Source organism: Urocampus carinirostris, chromosome 16 (genome assembly GCF_059441175.1).
Source record: "Urocampus carinirostris isolate Australia breed hairy pipefish chromosome 16, RoL_Ucar_1.0, whole genome shotgun sequence".
Lineage (NCBI taxonomy): Eukaryota > Metazoa > Chordata > Actinopteri > Syngnathiformes > Syngnathidae > Urocampus > Urocampus carinirostris.
In genome coordinates this window covers 23,084,722-23,112,705 of record NC_142364.1, presented here as the reverse complement: position 1 = coordinate 23,112,705, position 27,984 = coordinate 23,084,722, and the positions used below count along the sequence as shown (strand labels likewise).

At 37.4% G+C, this 27,984-nt stretch overlaps 1 protein-coding gene across 4 annotated transcripts in view; it reads right to left on the bottom strand.

The window, feature by feature from the left end:
• Positions 1–27,984, bottom strand: part of astn2 (astrotactin 2) — a 391,785-nt gene that overhangs the window by 210,843 nt on the left and 152,958 nt on the right. For all 4 annotated transcript variants that reach the window (XM_088355421.1, XM_088355422.1, XM_088355423.1 and 1 more), the window contains one exon: positions 14,310–14,462. In XM_088355421.1, the coding sequence (XP_088211547.1) occupies positions 14,310–14,462 (153 nt within the window). The remainder of the gene's footprint in view (positions 1–14,309; positions 14,463–27,984) is intronic.

Below are 27,984 nucleotides of genomic sequence, written 5' to 3'. Positions count from 1 at the left end.
ATCTTGATGTACCATACAACTAAAGTTTCTGTCCGCGCACAGTCGACAACAGTTCTTTGAAGGGTCCAATATGCCCTCTAATCGTGCTATACACCGTTTCGTTTGTCATATATGGGCTATGTAGCTGATGCCTAGAAGTGTCCTATATCATTTCATCTCCATGGCCTGGATTTTCTTCTACTGTTTTGCTGTGAGGGTTCATGTCTTGCAAGTGTAGAGGAAGACTGAAGTAACCAGTGCTTGCATGAGTCTGATCTTTGAATTTTCTTCTATATTCTTGTCACTCCATACGGGTTTAAGTCTTACAAGTCTGGCTGTGTTTTGAGCTATCTTGGCTATGATTTCTGTTTTTAACCCCTCTTCTTATGTGACTGCTCCAAGTTAAGTACATTTGATGAAAGGTTTAAGCTCTTGGTGGTTGATGATGATGATATTGGTGTTACCTTGGGGGTTGATGTGTATTCATTTTTGTTTTTTTTTCGTTGCTGATTTTCATCCCATAATTGGTTGATTCTTTGTCTAGGCGATTGACCAGATCTCTAAGTTGCCTTTACTGCAATATTCTCAGCAAAACGGAGGTTTGTGACATTGTATCTCCCAATGCCTACTGTACCCTCATGTTGGTCTAGAGCATCAGTCATAATCCTCTTCAGGAAGATGTTGAATAAAATTGAAAAGAAAATGCAGCCTTTTCTCATACCGACTGGTTTTTAACCACTCTTAATCGGTACCATTGGTCTGAACTAGCATCTGGCCCATTTTGTGGCTTGCATTAATCCGTCAAACACCTTCTTGAATTCCACCACGATGTAACATAGGTTTCACTGGTGTTGTTGAATAAAAATAAGAATACAGATGGATATTAGGAGAGAATGAAAATGTCCTTGCAAAGCATTGACCTATGAATAAAAATATGATTTCATTTTTTGTTGATGGCCACAGCTGATTTTTTTTTTCTTATTCGGTAGTAGTAGTATTATTTTTTTTTTTCGACATTGTTTGAATTGTTTTTTGTCACCCACACTCATGTTTTTCTAACATTCGTGTCAACTGATAACAGCTTTTATTCATACTGTAATATCTAAAACAATCAATGCGTCCTGGGTTGTAGAATGGACTGACTTCTTCAAATACTCCCTTTCCATTAGAAGAGATAATGGCCATTTAAGGGGTCAGGGTGATAATATCTGGAGGGTTTTGGGGAGTGTGTATGTGTGTGAGATCTACTGTAGATGACAGGCCAATTGTGCTCCCAGGCCACTGCAGCGGCTTGATAAATATAACAGAGAAGGGAGAGGCTTTGGAGATGCTGCTGAACAAAAATTGCTTTTTACAGTATTTCCCCATCCTCCCTTTTAGCTGTGTTTTTGCAGCTCATTTCCTTCACCCACCCACCCCTCCTTCTGGTTCCCTCTCCACCGATATCCTCAAAGCAAGTCTCTTAAAACACATTTACTTCAATTGCATGGTGGTAAACCTGCTATGGCAGTGCAGCAGTTTTCTATTTATATGCAAAAAAGGGTGTTTTCGTGGCAGGGATAAGACGGCCTTTGACCTTTGAGCAATGATAATATTTGTAAGACTAGAAGCCGTTCATCAATAGAGTACAATTGTGCAAGGGGGAAAAGCGGTAAGGAGAACATTTCAGATTTGAAGAATGGTGAAATATTGTAGTTTAAAATGAATTGTGTTTTACTTGGGAGTGAAATGACAAATAGAACTCCATACAACACAAATAAATAATTATTTCTGAGGTGAGGATAAAGAAAACTTCCTAAACAAACTTATTAACCTATTATTCATTTTTTTTTCAAACCAGCTTATTACCAAAAGACCAGAATATTTTTGGCTCCAAATGTCATCAACTAATTGAAAATAAACCAGATTAAAAGTAGCTTGCGGATATATACAACACAGGGGAGGTATTTTTTCCCTTATTGTGATAGTTTGATGAATTGTCAAAAATGTTATAACACAACAAAGGCACTTCGAGTATAGATAGGTAGAATATAACAGAAGTTATTTCCAACCCCATGGTAAAGGAAGTAACTCAACTTTGTTTTTGTACAAACCGCAGGGTCAAACAGGCATAACGATGAACTAATTCACGTCCTTGTCTTACATATTCCAAAAATCAGCGGGGACATGTCTAGTACAGAGAAGTAACAAAGAGTGCCACTTGTTTTCATACTGTGACCGCAGCTGTCGATGTTAATCAACTAGCGTAGCCGTCCATATCCATTAAATTGGAATTGACGTATATGCAGGTGTGCAACAAAAACATTATTAAAACAAATCTCAATGTACTGAACTGACTTAAATTTTAGAGGCTGGTAAAATGCAACGGATCTTGAGCTCTCTCACCCCTCGTGTGCATGCCAAAGTGATAGAGAGGAGGCCCAGTATTAGTACTACAACATTAACAAAAATATATATACTTATATGCTTGGAATCTTACCAACAATTAGTGTCGGCCGATTGAATATTTTATCGTGGCATAACAAATTATATCTTTCTAAATACTTCATATGCCTCAAATAACACAAATAAGTATTTCAAATCAAGACACTTTAATGAAAACAGCTTTAAATGGTCAATTTAGTCGACATAGTAACAGTTAATATAAATGTAAGACTAAAAAAATAAAACTGAAACTGAGAAATTGATTTTTTTTTTAAATATTTGTTTCCCTCTGCAAATTATTTTATGAAAGATAGTGTCTAGTGGCTTGCAAAAAAGATTGAAAAATAATGATTTGGTTGCATGTTGTCTTACAAAAAACAAACCCAATGGAGTATGTAAATTACACGTGGTTCTACTAGTTCTTCCATACTTAACATATTGTGCAGAAGTCTGGGGCAGTAATTACAAAAGTTCACTACAGCCCCTTTTTATCCTCCAAAAACGTACAATTAGAACCATACACAGGGTAGGATATTGAGATACTAATATTTTATTCCTGCAGTCCAAATTATTAAAATTAGATGATTTAGTCAAATTCATCACTGCACAGCTGCTATTTATGGTCAGCAAAAACACAGTGCCAGAAAACATCCGTAAGTTATCCTTTCGGAAAGAGGGAAATTATAATTTAAGGGGCTGTAGTGAATTCATAATCCCAAAGGTGAGAACCACTAGGAAAAGTATGTGTGTGGAGTCAAGCTTTGGAACAGATTGCAAGACGAGATCAAACGGTGTCCAACTATTCACTTGTTCAGGTTTAGATACAAAGGAACATTCCTGGTAGAATGCAGAGAGGAGGAGGATGGGATGTGAGTGGTGTAGGAGATTGGGAATAGTGCGTCTAGGTAACTTTGTGTTATTGTTGCTATTCTTTTATCAAAACTGTTATTATTAATATCATTACATTTGTTGTTATATCATTGGTACATTTGGTGGGAAAGAAGAAGCGGTAGGTAATAATAAGCAATAATAATAAAAATAAGCATTTGCTTCTTACTACCCCTTTCGAACAGATTATGTAAAATTATTTTGTTGTTGAGTTATTGTTTTTGTTCTCTCTTATTATTTTGATGTTCAAATAAAGTTTTCATTCACTCATTCAGGTGGAGGGAGGAAGCGTTAGAAAATCTCCTCTGGGGCTTAGTGCCTCTGCAATCTCATCATTGTTTAATTTAATTTGGAAGATGAATAACCCCATAAACTGATGGCATAAATAAGTCTAAAACTTTATTTTTAGCTCAAAGGTTAAGAAATCAGCCACATTCCACAATCCATAATTTAGCATCGTTATGTAAAATCCTACATTTTACTTCATAGGCGTATCGCATAATTGTCTCGCAGGCAAAGAAGCAGCTCGTTTCGAGAGCCTGTCTCATTTTGGATCAATATCATGCGTTACCAGAATTACTGCAGCGAGATAAGTTCAATTTCTCTTGCCTTGGAGGTTTGAAAAATCGTTATAACATTCGCTATCGTCAGACCGACTGGGTCAGAGTTCAGTTTTTTTCTTATTTCCGGAGGAAGAGTATACAACATGGGAAGTAACTTCACAAAAAGGGCAAAACATATTATTATTTTTTAAATAACAACATTCAAACTGTAATCTGTTGTTGATCCCTGTTAAAAAAGGGACAACTACCTTCACCCAATATTGGAAACATGCCTCCTTTATAACAAGCACTTTGTCCTGCTCACAGCAACAATCAAGGGATAACAGATCACAATTGCATAGTTTCGTTCATGTCAGGGGGATTATTGGTGTCAAAAGAGTTGCCAGGCATGATGCAACTTTGCTCTTTAAATCCCCCCTCTCAATTAGTCTACAATAGATAATGGATCGCGCCAAAGCAGTGTAGCTCATTTCAAGTCAATGATATGCTTCAGCACCCAGACCCCAACAAATACACTCTGCTGGCCCCAGCTCACATCAATAGTTGACCAAGGATATTGGATCGCGGCCCGCATCATGAATTCATTTAGTCGAGCAGAACGGCACAATGTATTTTTTTTCTGTAACTGTAATGGAATACAATTACATTTTTTTTTAACCCTGATTACATCACGGGGCAGCACGGCGACGCAGTGGTTAGCGTGTGGGAGTTTGTATGTTCTCCCCGTGCTTGCGTAGGTTTCCTCCGGGCACTCCGGTTTCCTCCCACATTCCAAAGACATGCATTTCAGGTGGATTGGCCGGTCCAAATTGTCCCTAGTTGTGAATGAGCGAGCGAGTTGTCTGTCCCTGTGTGCCCTGCGATTGGCTGGCAACCAGTTCAGGGTGTCCCTTGCCCACTGCCCGATGATTGCTGGGATGGGCTCCAGAACCCCCGCGACCCTACTGAGGATAAGCGGTGCAGCTAATGAGATGAGATGAGATTACATTACGTTGTTACATGTATTCCGTTACTACCCAACCATGGCCATATATGATTGGAGATAAGAGGTGGCAGACTTATTTTCAATCCGCAAAGCGAAGTAGCGAGGGTCTACGGTATTCGATTTTAAATCCATTTTGAGTATTGGAAACCGACACCGGCTTTCCACATTTTTTTAAACTTTTCTTTCAACCGCAGATGTTGGATGTACGGAACCCGGGTGCCATTTCTCGCTAGTGTGAAGGCACGTCGAGCACGAACATCAGCGTCCAGGGATAGCGAGCGCGCTTAAATGAAGCAGACAGCCGCGGTCCTCGCGCGGCTGTAATCACATTAAGGCGACGTCTTAGACACTCTGACACAAGCTAAATATGTCCCAGTCAGACTCCATGGGCAATCAAACACACACACACACCCTAAAAAGGGAAAAAGGGGGAAATGCAGATGAGCCATTTATAATGTAGAACATGACTTGTGAGAGACTGCTAAAGCTATAATCTAACTTCTTGTTATAATTTGTGTTACTTGCTGTGACTGTCATTCATTGCAGGACATAAAAGGTGTGGCCCGGGGGCCAGACAGGCCTGCGAGAAGGTTTTCTTCGACTCCTGAGATGATCCTGATTCATTTTTGCACCATACCATTTTTTCACTGTATGATACATTTTGAAGAAAATGCGGTTTTTGCTAATACATTTATTCTCTTAATCTTGAGGCTCTTTAACTCTACACGGCAGAGTAAAAGCCCACATTAAACCACACCCCCTACATTACATATTACAGAATTTTATTGCAATATGTATTCTTTGTAGCACCATTTAGATAGTCTATGTAACACGCTACAGTGGGCATTTGCATGTCACATTGGGTATTTGTATTTTGTATTCTCTTTGCTTTATTATTGTATTGTACTCAGCTCAGGGATGCTGCTAGAAATGTGAACTTCCCTGCGGGGATGAATAAAGTATCTATCTATCTATCCATCTCTATCTTTTCTGTGCCGCTTATCCTCACTCGGGTCGTGGGAGTGCTGGAGCCAACGCAGAAATCTTTGGGCAGTAGGCAGGGGACACCCTGAACTGGTTGCAAGCCAGCTGTTTATATTTCACTCGATTTTATTTTTTCAATTTTTCAGTTGAGTGAGTGATAGAAAAGTTATGTTATTAATCATTTCTTGTAAGACATTTCAGTTTACTTTTGCAAAACTATGGTGCCTGAATACTAGCAGGTTGAGTCTCTGAGGCAGCTTTCAGCATCAATAACCACAAATTTACAAACAATAAATTTTGAAAATGATCAGTAATTTGATCTTGGGTCTCTTGATTGCATCTCTGATTAGTTTTCTCGTAATCTGGGCCAAAGGTTTAGAGGGACGACCGTGTCTTGGTAAGTTTGAAGGGGTTTTATTCCTTCTCAATTTTTATATTTGTGCTCTCACAGTTCTTCGGAAGACGTGTAAATAAAATATAAAATATTGAAGTAATTTGGTTCAATTTCACGGTTGTGTCTCCAATGTTGTTAATTCTTAGAAAATATTTTCATTTTTTTTAACTTTTAGTCTGAAGTCTGAAATGTGGCAACATGACAGAAAGTTATTGGGGGGCAAATACTTTCGTTAGTCACTATACATGCAAGTTTTTTGGCTGTCACATCTGAGAAGAATCTGGCAAGACCGATATCAAACCAAAACAGCCGATGTTCAGAAGTAAAACGAGTGGCTTCCGATCCACAAAAAGGGATTAGGAGTCCAATCGGTGTTTACTTCCCAGGTGTTGTGCTGCTCTGCATTTATAAGCATACGCGATGCCTAAAGGTATGTCACAATGGCCGCCCACTCGCCGTCAAGTCTTCACTCTGCACCGTTAGTAAAAGCCAAACATTCAAAAAACATCAGTGATTTATTTCATCATCCAGATTTCAGTTCCTCACTTGTTATGTTTTGCCTGATTGCTTTATCCCAACGCTTCGAAGTTTGCAATTTATTTAATTCGCCACTCAGAGTGGGAACATATTCATTTATAGAAAAGCTACATGTCAACACCAATATTTGTATTTCAAGGATGACCACTCGAAATGTGCCGCCTCATTTTGATTTTATTGTTAAACAGATACTTGAGCCTGTGAATAGAGTTTGCTTTTAGGTTTTTTTTTGTAAAATATCCATCCATCCATTATCTGCACCACTTATCCTCAGTAGGGTCGCAGGGGTGCTGGAGCCAATCCCAGCTGTCGTTGGCCAGTGAGCAGGAGACACCGTGAACTGGTTGCCAGCCAGTCGCAGGGCACATGACACCGACAGCACAGACAGACACCTCACTCGCTCATTTACATCTAGGGACAATTTGAACCGGCCAATTAACCTGACATGCATGTTGTTGGAATGTGGGGGTAAACCGGGGTGCCCGGAGTAACACCACGCAAGCACGGGGAGAACATGCAAACTCATCACAGAAAGGTTCGATCTCATGACCTCAGAACTGTGCCGCTGACTCGCTAAACACTCACCAGCGGTGATGTTACCTTTGTAAAACGGAATATTTAATACATAAATAATGGTTAATATTTTGCAGATTTTGACTATCGAGAGTAGCAACCTCCAAAAATAATTACTGTATCAGAAAAATGCAAACACCACACAACAGCTAAATCTATTTCAATAATTTGATCTTTTGTGTTGTATTCTACATGAGGCTAAACAAAGTATAATCACATCATATTTTCAAAATGGCTATTTTTACAAATACATGTGCCTTATTTGCAATATAGTTGATCTCAATTACATAGTGTTATTGGTCTGCTTTGTTTTTTACATGAAGTTTGTGGATGGAAATGCATTACTATGGGCATCTGTGGTAGTTTATCAAATGTATATCTGTTACTTTTTATCCAATTTCCACTTTTCAGGCAGATAGGCAAGGACAAGGTGAACTAATTAAACTTAAATAATATAATATACAATAATAATATAATATATAATAAATAATTAAACTTGTTGCCAGTTGCGTGTAATGCCAGACAGAACTAAACTTCACAGACATGTATTTTAAGTAGAGTATATGGCCAAAAAACTGAAAAGTTTTAATCCATTTTAAACAATAAACCCGACAAAATATATATAATTATCGAAAGAAAGTTGTAAAAATTAAAAAAACAAAAACATTATCCGTAAAATGTTTAGGGACGAATATCTGATTTAAAATCAGTAGAAAACAATTTAACTTTGAAGATCAATCACGCCAGCAGCATTTAGAGGACGCCAGGGGACTCATTAATGCACACAACTGGCACACAAGAACTACCTGGCACTACGCTTGTGTCAGATTGCTGTTTGTTTGTGACGACCCAATATGATGCAGTGCCCGGTCTTGATTACAGGAAAACATATATGGATCTACCTGGATTTTTTTCACGGAACTGTTTAACATAGTAATCCTCAAAAGCCCTTTTACAACCAATATGCTAAATAGACATAGACAACCTCACTCCTACACTTCTTTAAGAGACTTGGAGCATACTGGATCAATGCTAAATGCTAATTAGGGTCTCTGAAGACTCAAAGCTTTCTTCTCACTCTGCAAGAAAGAAACAAATTCCCATTTGTCAAAAAAAAACCCCTAACAAAACACATGTTTTTGTTCTATACATATTGTTAACGACAATTTTTTGTTAAAGAAGGAAAAAAATACAACAACAGCTTTATTAATAATAGTAATAACAACAGCAATACCAACAATACTAGAATATTAGAGTAAAAATGGTTTCAGACCCACTGCGAATTATCATGATTAATAATAGTGAAGCAGATATGAAAGACATATCTACATTGTTAGAGGTTTGGTGCCCGTGTGTCACTTTGTTACTTTGTTCCCTGCTTTTTTCCATTTCCAGTTTCGGTCTTTGTTTCTGGTTTGGACTTTGTCAGGTTTGGTTTAGTTTGAACATTCAGTTTTGTGAACCCTTGTTTGTTTGTCACTTTGTACTTCCTTCTTGTTGCTCAATACTATCCTTCTTGTTGAGCACCTTAGTATCCAGTTCCTGCTTCCCCCATGTGGGTCCATCACCCTAAACAACCCAACATTATGCTTTATTTATAGGCACCTAATCTTCACCCTGTATAACTTGTACTGTTCAACAACAGGGCTGTAGTGGGGAAGGCCCAGCAGCGACTTCACTTCCTGAATGTTTTCAGGAGGAACAACCTGGAACAGAAGCTGCTGAGGTACTTTTACACAGCCACATTGGAAAACATTCTGGCATACGGCACCACCATACCGTATGCCGGGAGCACGACAGCGGACAGGGAAAACACACATGAATCAACACAGCCCAAAATATATTTGGCTGCTATCTGCCCAGTCCAGTGGATACTCCTGGCTTGCAATACTGTAGCAGAGCCATTACCTTTATTAAATACAATTCCACCTCTTCGACCAGGTGGTAGGCACCACAGGTCCCTCAAAATTGGGATAAAAAGGCTCAGAGACAATTTCTTCCCCAGACCCTTCACCACCCTAAAGAAGCGCACAAAAATGTGTAAAGATATCTTGCGAATAACTTTGGTATTTTGCTTTCTATTGTTGATGCTAAATGAAAATGAAAACATATACTATTGCACACAACTTTGAAAATATTTACCTTGTGACCTTTTTTTAAATTGTTGTTGCCTAAGGTTTTTGCACTTCTTTATATTTGACTATTATTTTACTTGAATTATTACTATATATGGGCCAGTTTTCAAAGCACAACATTGAAAGTAGTTTCTACTTATTCATCCTGATGGTATTTTTTTTTTCTTTGTTATATGTTTTACCTTGGAGTGCCATGGCTAATTTAGTTGTATACAATGTTTCACAAGGTTAACATAAATGACAATAAAGGCCATTCAATTCATTTTTCTTCTATTGTGCCTATCTGGCTTTATCCTACATTTAGCAGAGCCACACATTAGGTCAGAAGAATGGGTGGCAGTGCTTGAGAGTGATATACTCTTCCCTGCGGCTTTATTTTATTTCTATTTGTCAATGGAGCATGAGAATAGTGAAAGTAAGAAAAAAAAAAACAAAAAGATAAAATAATAATAATTTATTCAAGAAATGCACGTACATGAACATGAGCATCATGAACGAGCCGCAAACATGACTTTATGATGGCGACAGAGAGTAACACAGTTCCAAGTTCGGTACAGCTCTTTTAAGGATACCAAGGTGAGAAAGTGGGCTAATACACACTGAAAAAGATGCAGAAATTTGTCAACCCTAAGCAAAATTCCAACGCGGAGTTTTAATGACACAGGAAGACGAGCACGCTAACACCTGCAGAGCTAAGCTGAGCCGACAAAAAAACACTGAGAGTTTTCCAGCCGAGCAACTGTTGGGACTTGCCGTCCTCCCAATGCATTCATCACTCCTGCCTACCTCGCTTCTTTACTAAGTAAGGTAAATATAGCAAAGTGCCAGTTCAGCTGATATAATTCCCCAGTTATTAAAAAAAAAGTACGGAGACAGAACATAACCGCTTGTTGTTTAGGCAGCCATCGAGACAAATAAAGGCCGTTAGTGACAAAGTGACAGTTAAGTGTTTTATTCTGCCTCCTGACCCAGCCAGCATCCACCCCCGCATTATACACTTACAATACTGCCATTTCAGCCACCTACTCAAATGATGTAGGATATAAGATAACTTTGGACAAAAACTATGTAAAATTAAATCATCTTCACAATGTGTATTCAGAGCATAATATAATGTAGCAAACTTTGCATTATACATTGGAAGATGCAATGATTATAGGTGGTGAAAAAATTACTTCAGTGGTAATATTACAAGACTTTTATTGGGTATGGGTCCTTAGAACTAAAACCTATCGAGTATGTGTGCAATTATTTAAAAGGACATTAAGTATTGTTTAGTATCCCCTTGTGGTAAAGCAAATGCTCTGTTTAAAAAATAAAAAAGTTGATTTGAACAAAAAGCAAAAATACGTGAACCAACAAAATTAACATGCATTTTTTTTAAGTACTTGTGGATCGAGAATTATGTATTTATTTATTATTTTTTATATAGCCTGAGCTTTACTTAGATACAGCTGACTTGCTGCAATAGGTACCCCAAAAAAACAACAAATCTTGTAAAAGGCTGGACCAAATATGAGAACAAAAATGATACGGTTTTGTGACTTTGAGTTTAGTTAATGATGTTCCTTGTCCTTTATAGCGCTCATTTTTGGTTGCGTAAAGCAGTACAGCAACGTCTGCAGGTGGAGAACAGGAACTTAAAGATCTGGTCAATCACCTGGACAAAACATCAACCCAGTACGGGATGGAAATCCATACAAACAAGTGAAAGTAATGAATAACAATCTTCTTTGTATAACCACAAACATCCCCTTAAAACACAGAGAGCTAGAACCTGTCACCAAATTTAAATAAATTGGAGCTGTCATATCATAAGAGGAGTCAGAACCAGAAATCATGGCAAGGATGGCTCAAAACACAGCCGCGCTTGTCAGTACTCAACTCATCTGTCGGGACAGGAACATAGCAGTGAAACCAAAGACTCATGCAAGCTCTGATTATTTCCATCTTCATCTACACTTGCAAGACATAGAATTTCATAGCAAAACTGGAAAATAAAATCCAGGCCATGGAGATGCGATGCTACAGGAAACTTTGAGGCATATTCTACTTAATATATGTGACGAACAAAATGGTGGAACCGTAAAGTAGAGGTCACATGTTACGTAGTCCCTTTAAGACAACACCCAAGGTTTACTTAAATCGATTTTGATCAGTTAATCGTTGAGAATTTGACTAAAGACGTAACCCTACTTGATAAATATGAATGTACGACTGACGTAATAAAACTTTTGTAATGTGATGTTCTAAAAAGGTTTACTTGAATTAATTTGATTAGTTAATCATTGACAATTTGGCTAAGGACATAACGCTACCCAATAAATATAAATTGATGTCTGGCATATTAAAATGTTTGTAATTTGACGTTCAAAGAATGTTAGGTCGTTTCGCTAATAGTCACACCTCCTGAGATGGCCTAAAAAATCCTAATCAAAATAAAATGGAAACATAACAAGCCTACAAAGCGTACCATTACAGGACTAAAATATTGATGTTTTAAATACTTGAACACCATACATTTGGCAAAAAAAAAAATATGAAAATGGTTGTAAACTAAATAGGGTGCTAGCTTATTTCAAGCATTCAGCACTCAGAATGTAATGGTTTATTATTATTTGAGCCCAGGTAATATCAAATGAAATATGATACTCACTTTTCAAACCTCAACCTCATTCCATTTTCAATCATCAGTAATCAGCAGGACATGTGCTTGTTTTCTTCTAAATTGCCTATTCCACACAATAAACGGATGCAATGAGCTTTTTGTATCTTTTTAGGATTGGGGAGTTTTAGGCTGATACATTTTTACGTATAAATAGCAAAAATTCAATGCATTTTCAAAATAATAACCTCTAAAAAAATCAATATTTGATCAACTCTGCGAAGTATTTTAAGATGTATGATTTTTTACAGATGAGTGCTAATATTTACTGCAATCATTCTTGTATGGTGGTAAATAGGGACCAAAACCCTCCGTTATTTGAAAACCCTTATGAAGTAGCCACCCCCCTTTTTTAACATACGCCCGCCGACTCTAGCTAGCACCAATAGTTGACCAGGGATAATGGATCTCGCCTACAACTGTGCATTTCCCGGTTCCTGTAACCAACAAAGGAGAATGTGTAGAATTTGTCCAGACCTACAAATACCTGGGTGTGCAACAAACTGGACTGGACTGCCAACACAGAAGCTCTATGTAGGAAAGACCAAAGCCGACTTTACTTCCTCAGAAGGCTGGCCTCCTTCAAAATCTGCAAAAAACTCCTGAAAATATTCTATGAGACAGTTGTGGCGAGCGCCCTCCTCTATGCGGCAGCGTGTTGGGGAGGCAGCGTCATGAAGAAGGATGCCTCTCGTCTCAATAAACTGGCAAGGAAAGCGAGCTCTGTTGTGGGCACAGAGCTGGACAGCCTGACAACAGTAGCTGAGAGACGGGCACTGGAAAAGCTGCGGTCAATCATGGACAATCCATCGCATCCACTACACAGCCTTATCTCCAGACAGAAGAGCAGTTTCAGCGACAGACTGCTGTCACTGTCTTGTACCATGGACAGACTGAAGAGATCTTTTCTTCCTCATGCCACGAGGCTCTTTAACTCTTCCCGACAGAGTAAAAGCCCATATTAAACCACACCCCCTACATTGCATATTACCGAATTTTATTGCAATATGTATTCTGTGTAGCACTAATTAGATATTCTATATAACACGCTACAGTGGGCATTTGCACGTCACATTGGGTATTTGTATATTGTATTCTCTTTGCTTTATTATTGTATTGTTCTCAGCTCAGGGATGCTGCTGGAAATGTGAATTTCCCTGCGGGGATGAATAAAGTATCTATCTATCTATCTATCTATCTATCTATCTATCTATCTATCTATCTATCTATCTATCTATCTATCTATCTATCTATCTATCTATCTATCTATCTATCTATCTATCTATCTATCTATCTTTCTATTTCAATTTAAGCAGGGCAGAGCTGCATGCCCTCAGACAAAAGTGCCTACCACTGGATTGCACTACACATGTGTAGTTCATGTTTTGGTAGGACAGAATGCAAAAAAAAATTGCTACCAGGCGAAAACAATGTCGCTGCTCCCCCCAAAAATATTATTCGGGATAATGGATTTTGTTTAAAAAAAAAAGGGATTTCTTTTTAGAAAGAAAAAACTCAGTTCAAGCATTAACTGTCTGTACCCATCCATGTACAGTATTTGGTATGCTCACCACATGGGCCGACCTACACACTCTCAATCACTGTATACGCGAAAAAGTGGGGGCTTCCTCAGTGAGTGGAAACCACAATTTAACAAAGCCAATCTTGCCGTAATACGGTGATTTTTCATACTGAAATCATTCTGAGAGGCCTGCTATTTACAGATGAGTTGCGCCAAACACTTCTAATTATCATTATTATTTATTTTTTTTACAAAACAAAAAAAACAATGGATTTTTACGTTTGAGCACTCAGGGACAATGCTTGTAAAAAAAATGTTTAGACGTTATGGCATTGAATTAGTTAATTATTGTTTTTAACAGACGTGTTGGCAATATTAAACATGTGTAATGTTTTGCATCACTGAAAGCATCATCTAATCACCAAACCACCAAACAAGACAATGCTCTGTTGGCCAAGGTCATTCACAATCAAAATAAAATATAAATTATTAGAAACAGCTAGCTCAAGAAGTAGTCTGACCTTTTCGTCCACGACACTTGCTGCTTGAGCAACTGTTAAGAATAGTTTCTGTTAATGGGTTCAAGGATCTGATATTACAAAAATACAAAGGTGTTTTTTTCTAAAAACTCATAATTAAAATAGTAGTTTCATGTCCTACCTCTGTTGTGACTTGGTACCCTTCGTCGGCTGGTAGACGAACTGTTGATGACGTGCTGGTATCGAGAAATGTCCGGCGGGGTTTTGGGAACACGGAAGCTGTCCTGGAAACGTTGCATCAAATCCTCCACGGCTTCCCTGCTCTGGTCCGCAGCTGCCAGAAGAGTGAAAACCGTCAGACGCATCATAACACTTTGCGGGAACGCTACTAAAGCCATTTCTGAGATGCGCCCAGAATAACTTCATTGAGGACATGTTTAGGACGTTAGCATCAAATACATCACGTTCCAAAAGGTTTTTTTTCTAACTTTCAAAAGATTTCATCAATTCAATATTGCCTCATCACTCTGCAAGGATCCTACAGACACTCAGCCTCCGTCATTGTGATTGATGAATCCGAAACACTTGTCTTCGGGCAAAGTGACTATTTTAGAGAGAGAAGAGAAGAGAGGAGACGCTGGCTTCCCCTTTAAACGGCAATAGATAAAACGGGAGGGTATAAAAGTCAACCGCTGTACGGCAGTGATCTTTGTGCCTTTTGACATCAGAAAAAAGGCCAGCGATACTTTTGACGCCGCGCTTCAAAAGCTTATTCCAGTGAAGTGCGATGAAGTTCTTGTCTGGTGAAGCACAGTCAGATTTACAAATAAATTAACCTAGATTCCATTCATCATTTGATAGGTAAAGCAATAAAACAGTTAATATAAACTAAAGCATAGGAAATTAAGTCAATGCACTTCTTTTAAATAAAAGCATCACTAGATAGATAATAGGTTGGAAAAAAAACATGAATCCCTGAGTTTATGTTATCTGAAGTGTTTCTTATTTTAGCTGCTTCCGATGCAGCTTTGATGGCTCTGTGAAGGGTGGCCTCAGATTCCCAGGTCTACCAACAGTTTGGTGGTAGACATACCACGAAGCCTCTGCAGCCCAACTCCACTGGGAGGACCTCAACATTCCAGCAACAATGTTGTGCTTCAGTGGCAAACTTGGCATAGTATAGGTGTTTCCTCCTGAAAGCCTCATCCACTGAGTCCTCCCAAGGTGCCGTGAGCTCAAAGACAAACACTTTTTTTTTCTGAGAAGGGGACCACAGCACCAAACCCGGTTTCAGGGTGTTAATGGCGATCTCTCAAGCTGCTGGCCAAGATGAGCCAGCATCCTTCGGTCCCTGGCCAATCATAACTGGCCTTGTTCGGTGAGTATGGCGCTGTCCTTGGCTTCCTTAGCCCCTTCAAGGACATTGGTAGTTGCCTGCTGGTGGTTGATTGGTGGTGGTAAGGCGTTGGTGGCTGCTACGTTGTCTTTCAGAATGGACGCAATCACAATATAATGAGAAAGTTCAGCGGCTTAAAAAAAGAAAATCCCTAAATTGGAAAGTTAAAGGAGAAAAATGAGACACGCAATAAACTACAAAATGAATGCCATTGGTATATACGAGAAACACAGCAGCATTGATGTATTCCATTTTAATGTTACAGTTGTTTCCCTAAATTACCTTAAAATAATGAACCCCTATTTGAATAAACAATGCCCATTTTTGGTTCGGTCCGCCCCCCCCCAATTTTTTTTTTTTAGCAATGCTGAAATACACCTTTTTTTTTTTTTTTTTTTTTTTTTTTACATACAGCAACAAGCGTTCAACAGTCATTGTTCTATAACAACATAAATAAAGTTGAAATAGAGTCATAGGTAATATTATGTATGTAACGATCAGCTTTTTGGGTCCCAGAATCTTCTTGTTTTTTTATGGAACCAAGTCACAATGCAATACGTTTCTCCTAAAGAAACAAATGAGGAAGAAACCAATTCAGTGTGCTCCGTAATGTTTGAATCACTGTAATCACGTTTTGTTAACATTTGTGAACAAGAAGATTAAAACAGCAGCTTTTGATTCTAACACCAACCTTATTTTCTCGAATTCTCGTAAGAAGACACTAATATCTATTGACAATCACAAACTATGTTAGAACACTTGATTAGGTCTGGACATGCCACATGAGCAGGATACTGGACAGGAGTCAAAATGCATGTGCAAGTGCAAGTGCAGAGGTTTGTTGACGGATTGACAAGGAGTGAATGGGAGCACTGAGTTTAAATTGGAGAGGAGTCAATCAGGCAACGTGCAACAGCTGGCGCCAAACGAGCGGGCCCAGTTGAGGGCAATAGGCAATCGTGACAACATTACTTGACTAGTGGTTAAATTTCGCCCACCTGTTGCAATCAATGTTGGTGTGATAAATATTTGCACAATTACATGATATACTCACATAAAACCTTGTGTATAACTCGCGCCAGAACTTTAAATTACTTTATTGGGAAACAAAAATGTGCATTATACACTAAGATACACGGTATATTGTGCACCTGACAATGGCCAATTATCACTTGAAAATGAAAACATCAAAGCTGTTTTTCATACTGTATTTGAGAAGTTGGCAACCCGCTGTGCCAGTTCCGAAATGGCTGCATTGGTCAGAGAAAAATCAATCCGAAATGTGTGAAAAAAAATATCAAAACACTTGAAACGAGGGTTCAATTAGCATTTAAATGATTGGCTATAAAAAATATCTGGGGTTTTTGGGACTTTACGTAAATTTCTCATTTCAGAAAAATCTGAGCGTCTTAATACACCTTTGATTAACTTCCAATAGTGTTTTGTAATCACTTTTTATGTTTGGATTAACACCAGGAAAAACAGACCTTCTAATGGGATTTTCAACCTCTATTGTGGTACCAGTTTATGTTTAAAGTAGGGCTGCAATTAATGATTATTTTAATGATGAATTAATCGGCATGTTATCTTTTTGATTCATTGATGAATCGTTTAAAAAAACATTTGAAATGTCCTCTTCTTTCAAATATTAAAGTTTTGAATGGAAAGAAAAGAATGCAAAAATAATAAGGGTCTCAAATGTGGGGCCCAGTAGGGTGTTTGAAATAAAGACATTACAATATGAAAAAAAACTAAATAGAAAACAAAAACAAAAAAAGAAAATGAGAAAAATGTAAAAGAGCAAAGAGATTAAATGAAAAATATCAAAAATAATTCTAAAAATGAGCAAATAGGATCTAGCAGTGGGATGTTTTAATTGTTTTCTTTGGACCTAAGCGGTGTCTTCAAACCAGTTCTGAAAATAGCTCACAAATGCTGGGTCATTGTGATTTTCTAGTAAAATTATTTTTCATTGGTTGACTGATGCTATTCAACCCTGTTTTTAACAATTAAGTAAGTAGCATAATAATAACAAAGTAATAAGCGGCTATTTTAGAAATTTAAATTATTACATCACAATTAATGGGCTTCATGGACAAGAGAAAAACATCCATGTATTGATTTTTGGACAAGTTTAGAGGTTCGAAGTTTCGTTGCTGTCAGGGACTTTTTAAGACTATTTTACATGTTTGAGGTGTCGTGGCTGTCATGCATTTTCTGGACAAATTGCAACATATTACCTATTGTTTTTTTCCTTTTTAATAATGTTCACTATGTTTTGTGTACAGTTACCCAATGCTTAATTTATTGCACCCTGGTCATCCTGGAAGGGGGATTACCGCTGTGAGGCCCCTTCTCAAGGTTTCTTATTTTCTCCGTGTTGAGGTTTTGAGTTTTTCCTTGCCCGCATGTTGGTTTAAGATCAGGAGATGGTGTTATTGTAACCCGTGCAGTCATTTCAGACATTTTGTGATTAAGGGCTATACAAATGAATGTGACCTGAATTGATAATTGTTTTTAAGTAAATAAACAAATAGAATCTGAATCTATTCATGCATTGAACAACATAATTTATTCATCTTCCTATTCATTTGTTTTTACAGGGAATACAAAAAACTGAATTCAAATTCAGTTTTTTAAGGGAAGACACAAAGTGAAGACACAAACAAATTGAGTTTTACTTTTAGCTAGCTATCTGGCTACTTTTTTAGCTCTGTAGCTAGTTATCTTCCTATTTTTTTAGCTAAATAGTTATCTAGATAGATGGATAGATTTTACATTTGTTGCATGATATCTAGCTAAAATGTAATTTTTGTTCCTAGTTATCAAGCTAAATGTTCGCCCTTTTTCTATTGTTTATGTTTTTAATCCTCCGAGCTGGCTTTTTAGTTGGATTGTTAGCTAATCCGCAAGCCATTTAGCTAAGTAATTCATATGAACCTGGGTGCAATTAGCGCTAACTTGTAACAAAAGGTAGCTCTCAGCTTCTAAAGGTTGGAGACCGATGCTAACTAATATCCACTGTCCCTTTGAAGCAAAATTGTGTCGTTGACTTTGTGGGGAGTTTTCATCACTGGAGTAACAGTAAAGAAAGATCACAAGAAAAAAAGGGAAATATGTTTCAAATGTGTTTGAATGTGTGTTATGGAAAAAAAACAGCTTTGATGGCTTGGCGGCAACAAGGTTTTTTTTTTCTTTTTTGTATGTATTTATTTATTTTTGCCTCTGGCTATGTTGTAAACTGAAGCTGCGGGTGTACCTGGGTCACGTGTGAGGGCGAGCACTTACAACGAGGGAATTTTCGCCTGCTTTTCCATTATCCAAATATAAAATGCTAGCCAAGGGACTTTGGTTCCCTTGAAAAGCATTTCAGATATGAGAGATTGATTCTCTCAAGACCTCCGTCATCATTTCTTAGTGTATAGGTTTCAAGCGAACATCTGAACTCTCAAGATCAAAAGTAAAATAATGCCAAACCACTGATGCTCCTAGTTCTTAATGGAATCTGCCTAAATGATAGGCACTCAATTTAGAGTGCATGCTCCAAACTCGTGGCCCACCACTTTATAAATGCCCCGCGAGAATCTAAAATATCAAAAAATCTAAAATGAAAATAGCTCAAAATATTGCTTGGACCAAAAACTCTATTTCCCACAATGTTTGTCAAAATCAATATCTGCAAAGTGACGATTAAGTGCCACTACACGCCAATGTTTCGATATCAATGCTAATGAGTGAAAAAAATCAATTATTTTAAAAATGTCCAAGGACATTTTGTTATACAGTGGTACCTCTGCCTACAGGATTCATTACCATCATATCTAGAATTGCTCGTATCTCGAGCAACTTTTCTCTGCAATAAATGACAGAAAACCATTTATTTTGTTCCCAATCTCCCAGAAGAATCTAAGTTAACCCTAAATAGCTATAAAACATGTCCTCTTTATCAATAAAAAACACATTCAAATAGTTGTTGAAGATATAAATACAATAATACTACACATAAGATGATAAAAAAATACCGTGTCTGGAAATTCTCGTAACTTGTATTTTCTTTCATATGTCAAGCAAATTTTGCTCAAAAAACATCTCAAATGTGATGTTTATCTAACTCAAGTATCTTGTATGTAAAGGCATCACTGTATTTAATGTATAACATATCAAAGAGTAGTTATATCTATTTTACGTATCAATTGCCTTCAAGGTCAGTCATTTAGCTGATGTGGCTCTCAGTGAAAACTAGTCTGACACCCCTGATCTAGAGCAAACCATGTTTTTTTTTCCCCGAAGCCAATTTATGGGTGTAGTTAAACTCGGGGAAAAAAAAAAGTTAACCAATGATATCAAAATATACAAAATAACCAAATCAATTATTTTTAATAAGCAAAAAAAATAAATAATACTGTCAATGCATGATAAAGCCGCAGTATGTGAAAGTGATATACAAATGATATTTTAATAGAAAAATGACATTTTGTATTGATTAAGTTTTCCTAGCCTACCAAGTATTTCTTGACGCCCTAAACGCAGATTAAAATATTTTTAATGAATTCATTTCCATTTTAATAGGTAACATCCAATAAATAACACTGATTTCCAAATAATTTTAAAATGAATCCTAAATCCAGTGGTGGCATTTTTTAAAATACTTGACAGTAGATATTACTAGAATTATTTAGGCAGCACTAAGCAGTTTTAAGAAGTACATGGATTTGTTCAGATTTTTTCGGCTACATATTTTTGGGATAGAGGAAAATAATGCTATATTTTGAGGCTTGCAGTACAGTGTAGCAGGTCATGAGCAAATGTCCATGATTTGTTTTATATTCACTCAATTTAGAACAGTATATTTGTTACTGGATACATCACTAAATTGGAGTTTATCGTGCAAAATAAGTATGCTGTCATATGTGTACTGCACTTTACTCTTGTTAATTCTTCATCTCACTCTTGCCTCTAATTTCCCTTTGTTGCAGCACCGTTTGTAAATTATATAGCACAAAACAACATAAAAGCATTGAGTTGGTCATTTCACTCCCAAAATTTCTTACAACTAGTCATTAATGACGAGGAGTTTTACTAGGCACTTCAACTTAGCTTTGTGAAGGGAAATCTTGATTTTCTTAATCCAACCCCCTCACCATACACCTTGTGGATGAATGGGACAGTCTTTGAAGCTAAAAACTACTTTTGTGAATTGAATTGTCTTTTTTTTATTGATAACAAACTGGTGAACATTGTTTTTAAGAAGATTAGACATGCTACTCTAGTTAAGCATGGTATCAAGTCTTGAAAGAGAAAAGTAAGGCAACCCAGCGATGTCCTCTAGACTGGACAGAGAGCAACCAATATTATCACGCTGATTATCATGTTGATTACTCTCTATTTTTCATATTATTTTTTCTGTCTGATGTCGTGATCTCAGCATAACAAGTTGTGACCAGAAGGGTGATTTATTGATTTGCTCAGTTATAGATATTGTTTTGTTTTTTTTGTTTTTTAATGAATTATACAGAAGAACCGAAATAGCAAAATCTTGGTCAGTCAATTTTGTGTTTGACGCAAGCGTGTGCTTTTCTATGTTTTCCCTTTGCTTGAGCTTTGTCGACATTGAACAGTTCAGCAATCATCAGTGCATTCATCCATCTTCCCAACTATCTGCCCATCAATCATCAATAACGCTTCTCCCAGGTCACGGCGCTAGGGAGGGGGCCGGAGCCAATTTCAGCCTACGTGTCACCTGACTGACGAATACGGTTTCCGGCTCCAAGTTTCTTCCTTCCAGCTAAGCGAATGATTCAAGACGTCTCAGGAAAAAGAAAAATTGTACCTTTACATATAATTTCAATGTCGGTTATATGACACACGTATCATATTAATTACATCTGTACTTAAATCATTCAATGTCATGACATAAAACGGGTTTTCAGAAGCATCGTCCCTGAGTGCCAAAGCATAAAAATATATTTTTTGGTTTAATTTTGAAAAACAAATTTCAGAGGGTCATCAGTAAGTATCAAACCATTATGAATAATTTTAGTATGAAAAAGCACAATTATGTGGCAGGAGTGACTTTGATCGGATATTTGTCCACACATCGATAAAGCCCCCACTGCCTTGTGTTGCTTCCTGTATCCAGAGAATGAGAGTGTGTAGGTGACCAGTATGGTGAGTAGGCATAGTGAAGCAGTATCGTGAGAAAAGTGACGGCATAAGTACAGACAGTTAATGCTTTAAATCTTTATCATTTCTAATAAAAATGATGGGCGGAGAGGGATGATGTCCGTGCATGTCCGTGATCGCCATGGTGACAGATATCAGGAATCCATTTCACTGGCAAAACTGGGTGCTGAAAAGTTTTTGCAAAGTTCATGCATAAGTTCAGTGTATTTGCAATACAATGTTATTTTGTAAGCAAAGTGTCCTTGCGTTTATGAGAAGCATTGTTTAGATATCTCAAATGCAAAAAAACAAAGCAGTGGAGTGAAAGTTCTGCTTTAAATACCTTTTTCTAGAAAATATTTTTGTAAACGAGTATTTTTAAGAAACTTAGCAATCATTAACTACAGTTTACTAAACAAGGGTTGAAGCTTGAAACCTTCCTTTTAAGCTTTATTTTGATGTGTCATATACCTATAAACTGTGGCTACAAAACAAAACTTTCCATACGCCTTCAAAAATGAGTCAAAATGGTAAAAATGGGCTGGCACTGGCTTTTCCCATAATAGAGAAACATACTTGTTTGATATGTGCTACCAATCTGTATTTCACTTCAACAATGTTGTTGTTACTGCTACGTGATGGATAAAATATCTCATGTTCTCAGAAAAAAAAATCCTTTCACTGTTCTTGATAAAGGACAGGAACAAAGTTCCCCCAAAAGAACCCAATGAACAAAACTGCGAGAACGATTTCACCGATTCTCGAATGCAGCCCGAGGGAATTGCTGCCTTCACAATCGTAAACCTTTGACCACGTCTCTCTCCCTCACTCCCTACTAATAGTACTTGACCCTCTCTCTGAATCTAGATGGAAACTTTTCTCTCCACTGGTTGTCAGTGGGACCGAATAACAATCGGAAGTCCTCCCACCCGACCCATACATCCTGGGGGCATCTTGGAGCAGTAAACAATGTGGCACGGAATCTGGTTTGCTGTGCTCCGAATTCACTTAACTCCAGGTAAAGGCGAGAACTTGCTAGCAAAAAGTCGTGGCAGTTTTTCTGTTAAAATGTGTTTTTTGTAAATATGAAAGTGTCAATGTCAGCAACCTAAGCTAAATTGTGTTATCATAGAATGCACCAAAAGTTGACTGCATATCCCTGATTTTGTATCCACCACTAACCATTGTTAGTGGGTCAATTTTGGCAGCAAAAATAAAGGAGTATTGTTCAATGTAGTTTATACAGCATCCTTACAAACATGATATGCATCCAGACATGGGTGTAACCATCCCGTTTTTGGAGGTGCTCGAGCACCCCCAAAAATTATAGCATTTTTAAAACTCTCTTTTCTTTGATAAATGAAATGATAGGCTTAAATATGATTAAAAAAAGCTGGATAAAAAAATGCAAAATGTTGCATGAATCGGTGTCAATTATTAACATTATTATATCCCCCATCTGTCAGTGATTACTGCAAATAATTCTGTGTGTGTTTTTTTTTTTTTTTTTATGATAACATATTTAATTGTATAGATGAATGTGTGTGCTGTTGCCCTGGTAACACGCATTAGCTTTGTAATGTAGTATAGTGAAAAACGATTTGTGGTCATTGTCAACTATGAGGTCTTGGACATTTTATCCGGAAAAAAACAAAAAAAAAACCAGTAACAATAACGTTGTATAGCTGCAATGATCATCCAAACATCATTATTTTGACAATTATGGAGATATTGTGGGTGGGGAAAATAAAACTCAGCATATTGAATAAAATCTTAGAATATTGGAAAACAAAAACATACAAACATGTTTGATTAGTACAAAATAACAGTGTCAAGGAGTGTATTTAAAGGTTGTCCAAATAGACAACAAACTGCTATAAAAAAAGCAACTCACTAGAAAGTTCTAAAACTAAGTTTCTAGATTATTTTTGTCACATTAAACATGAAATATGTTTGTATTACAAAATTTCCATTATCATTACAATCTGAGTATACTGTCCTATAGGACCAGGATGGCTCAAACACAATAATTAATCTTATCTAAATTAAAGATAAAAGCCAGATAGTACATTTTACTATATGTCAAAAATGATATGTATCTTATTTAGTTTCAAGAACCATTCAAAAAGAAGTTAAGCACTTGGCATTTTAAACATTTCATAAGCTTGGCTAAATTACAATATCTTTTTTTTTTTTACTACAACATACACGGTCTATGTGTTTTTTTTCTATTCTATTGTGTAGTGCAATTTACATTACTCTAAGCAGATTTAACCCAACTAGAAGTAGACGCCAAACTAACAGTTTAGGTGCTTGTGCACTCAAACACAAACAAAGCATAAAAATCTCGGTTTCCAAAAGTTAAGAATTTTTCTCCCCACAGGTTTATTTAAAAAAAATCATGATCACGTAGCGTATTGTGGTCTGGTTTAGAAAAAAATCATCAGTTTAGTTTATTCTAGGAGCTAAAAAAGTTAAAAAAAAACTCAATGGAAAGTTCAGTATCCGAACGTCGCTACACTCACTTAAATTTAGGGTTCATAAGAATTACAAATTAATTTAAACACGTTTGATTGATTTAAAACATCGTTCATTTTACTAAGATGCCACTTCCACACAACACACCAAACAAGACATCTATAATACAATGTCTACGATCATAGTTCCATGTGCACAGGGTTCAGGGGGTTACTTCAAAAATGGGTACCTTTTGAAAATTGTAATCAGAAACATAATCCAAATACCATACGCACCAAGTATTAACTTTCTAAATTTACAACACACTCTTGGATGTCTGTCGTACAGGTTCAAATTTGACTTATTTGAAGTTGAAATGCCAAACCTCTTGAAAATATTCAGATTTACCAGGCTGTCCAATTATCTCAAAATGGCTGATGTCCTTCTTATTCAGATGTAAGCATCTTGGATGTTATTTACAACAACAATGACCATGAAGTAAACATGTATACAACATAATACAGTGATCCTCTTTGAACAACAATTAAAATGAATACTAAAATAATGCAATCAATCAAATTTACAAAATGTTCCTCAACGCATCACTAGTGCACAACAACACTAATACACAAATACATAAACAGCCCCGGCCACAAACCTGCAGGCTTGTGACGATTCAACAAAATGAGTACTCAGTTGAAGAAGAAATAACATACATACACAAAAAAGTGCTTCTACCTACAACACAATGTGACAAACATGCAGTGTTGGATGAGTGGGCCATCTGTACAGAATTATTATGAAGCATGCCCACGTGTTGTGATCACCTTATTTCTCTCTGTTGCGTGTCAGTGATTGCAATTATTTATATTTTTAAATAATATTGTAATATATACAATTATATTTTTTTGTATTCTAATTAGGTAACGCCGCTACATGTATTCCGTTACTCCCCAAGCCTGTTCGTGCGACATTATTCCACATGGTAACAACGATAAAAACAAAGATCCCATTTGGAGTTTGTTCGTGTAGGGGTCACAGGACGAACGATGTGTGCCTTGGAAAACGTCTAACAGGGAACATTGTTAATCCAAGAATTGGTAAAGCCAGGGGCTACGCTTCTTAGTGTACAAGTTCCGACCTCCTGCGGCATCATCCTCATCTGTCCAGCGCAAAGGGTCCTGTCTCAAAAGATGGGGCTTGAAAAGACATATAATCCAAGAGGGGATGTCTTACATGCTAAGTTCACAATACCCTCAATGCCGCCAGTGAAATGTATTTTGTCGTCACTGTCGTGTGTTTACTTTCGCATCCCGAGGGCTCATTTAAAGTCAACGCCAACATCAAAGTAAATGCCAGCGTGTCATTTTTGCCTGAATGCCAATTTAATGGCAATTCTTTCCCACATATGCGTACCTTGTTCTCATCCATCTTGACTGGCAGCTGAGAATCATTTGTATTCATGTGAGCGGATGAAGCCACAAGGGAAATGACGGGGAAGGGTTTTGAAGATCGTTGGGCCCCCTGTGGTTTTAATTTGGATAGTGAGAGGGACATCAGCAAAGGGAAGCTGAGAAATGACATCCTTAAAAATCCATGCTTTTACTGATGCCTACCTTTCACCTAGCTCAAAAAAGCAATAAAGTTGCATTAGTGTTGCCTTGTTTTCGTCTTCCCTTTCACGCCTTGAAGAGCAAACGATGGCAGAGCCGATCAATAAGGATGAGATGAGTGGTTTTGTACCAATGCATACTATTTTGTCCACACTGTCCCAAAAGCTGTGAACCGGATGCAAAGACAAAGACAAAACTCTTGGAGTGACAAAAAAGGTATGATGAATATGGAGTCGAAAAGAGACAGGAGTTGAGGATCAAGTGGTTTCGAGATGAGACAGTGCAAGCCCCGGTGGACGTAGGGAAATCCAGTCAGTCTTGCAAGATAAATGTAGATTTATGAATTATTTAGCATCCACCATCCGTTTTGGGAGTCCTGTAGAATTTAGGAATATTCACGTTTGTTGCGGAGAACTGTTCAAACCACTCACCTCTACCATTAACCCCAAACCTTGGCCCAAACACTAAACTTGGGGTCACCAATGTGGTCCCTGCGGACCCCCTAAGAACACTTAACTAGCTCTTGGTCACAGAAAAACCCATTCTAATGTAAGCAAGAATATAATCAAAGTTAACAGAACTCCTAAACACCACCATAAAACAATCATTTGGGTCCTAAGCATATTTGTATAGTTGTTTTTTTTTTTTTTTTTTTTATAGCCACAGTATGAAATGATATTTTCTAAGAAATTTCAGGCACATACTACTAGGACAATTATTGACCAAAGCAAAAGCAGCTTAGAAATGCAAGTCAAATGTGTATTATCTTGTTATAAAATACCTGGATGTCCCATCTCCCAGGAGTTGTTAATGGACCAGGAAAATAATAGGAAAAGGTATTGTGTCTTGCCTTCAAATTGCTCACTGCCAAACAAAGAAAGGATAGCAAACATCCTAGTCTCAATCATATCCTACCACAAAGCAATACTCCATGTCTGGAATTCCCTAGTTGTCGTCTACTTCTAATATTTTTATGGGTTGTAAACTGGAAACCGACATGCTCCAAGGCATCCTGATACTTTCTGGCGCCACTAGGGAAAATAAGGACGATGATAGAGAGGATGTTCTATAGCATAGCTGGCACTCCCCTCCTTTACTTTTATAGGGGAACAGAGTGTCCCAACACCCCTGAAGCAAAACGATCTTTGTGGAGTGTTAAAGAAATATTCTTTGCATTGAGAAATAGACAACATTTTGTGTCTATTCAAGCATCTATTCAAAAAAACGATGCAATGCCGAAGTCCAGAGACTCAAAGACACCTTTGTAATCCCCCGTGAATTCCAAAGCCAGACGTGACAGGGTTCCATGTGAAATGGACTTTGAGACTCTCTCTGCCAGCTCTTGCCGCAACATGGATGTCTGACGGGGTTGTTTATGTCGCATGGATCCGGTGCTATCTATAGCTCGCTTCACTCGCCACGGGGCCACAATAAAATATGGATGTGTCCCTTCTTACTTAAGGCATGCTGAAGAGATACAGCCGGATGGTGACCTGTTCCAGACGGGCATAATCATCAAAGTGATGAACACAAATTATCATAGCTCATTAGACGGAGCGTAATAAAGCCTTGTGTGGATTGACCCATGGGAGGGGCTAGTGCTTAAAATGATTCTGACAGAATAAGCTAATCATACATTAATTCCCCATCCATTGTTGGTTTCTTCCAATTTAAGGGTTTGGTTCATTGTATCTGTTATTCATTTTGTGGTTGAAACGACAGTGGCTTAATGCGGTAACCCTTACATAAATTTGTCACACAGCAGAGGGCCTGCATGTAAGTTAAAGGTTTTCTGATACTAAAAATGTGAAAACAAACAAGTCATTTGTCAGTTTTATGTTGAACGAAAGATGAATGTGCAGAAAGACTTCCACAAAAGATAATCTGGCTCAAATAGTGCAGTGGACAGTATAATACAAGGGTACCCTTGTTCGTATGGAACAGAATTTTCCTTTAAAAAATAAATAAATAACTAAATAATAAAAAGATACTCTAGCAAAGCAGTTTGATTGGGTGAACAGTACAAAAGAGCGGAGCTATACACAGGGTGTGCACACTCCTTTTTGTCCTTGCCCAGGACTGTATGCACGGTAAATACCTTGGTATCCTTGTTTGCAGTATTTTGTGACATTTTTACAGGAGAGGTTTGTGTCAAGTTCAAATCGATGTCCGGATGAAATAATAAACTCGTTTATTACAGAAAAAGCAAGCACATTAAGACAATGCAA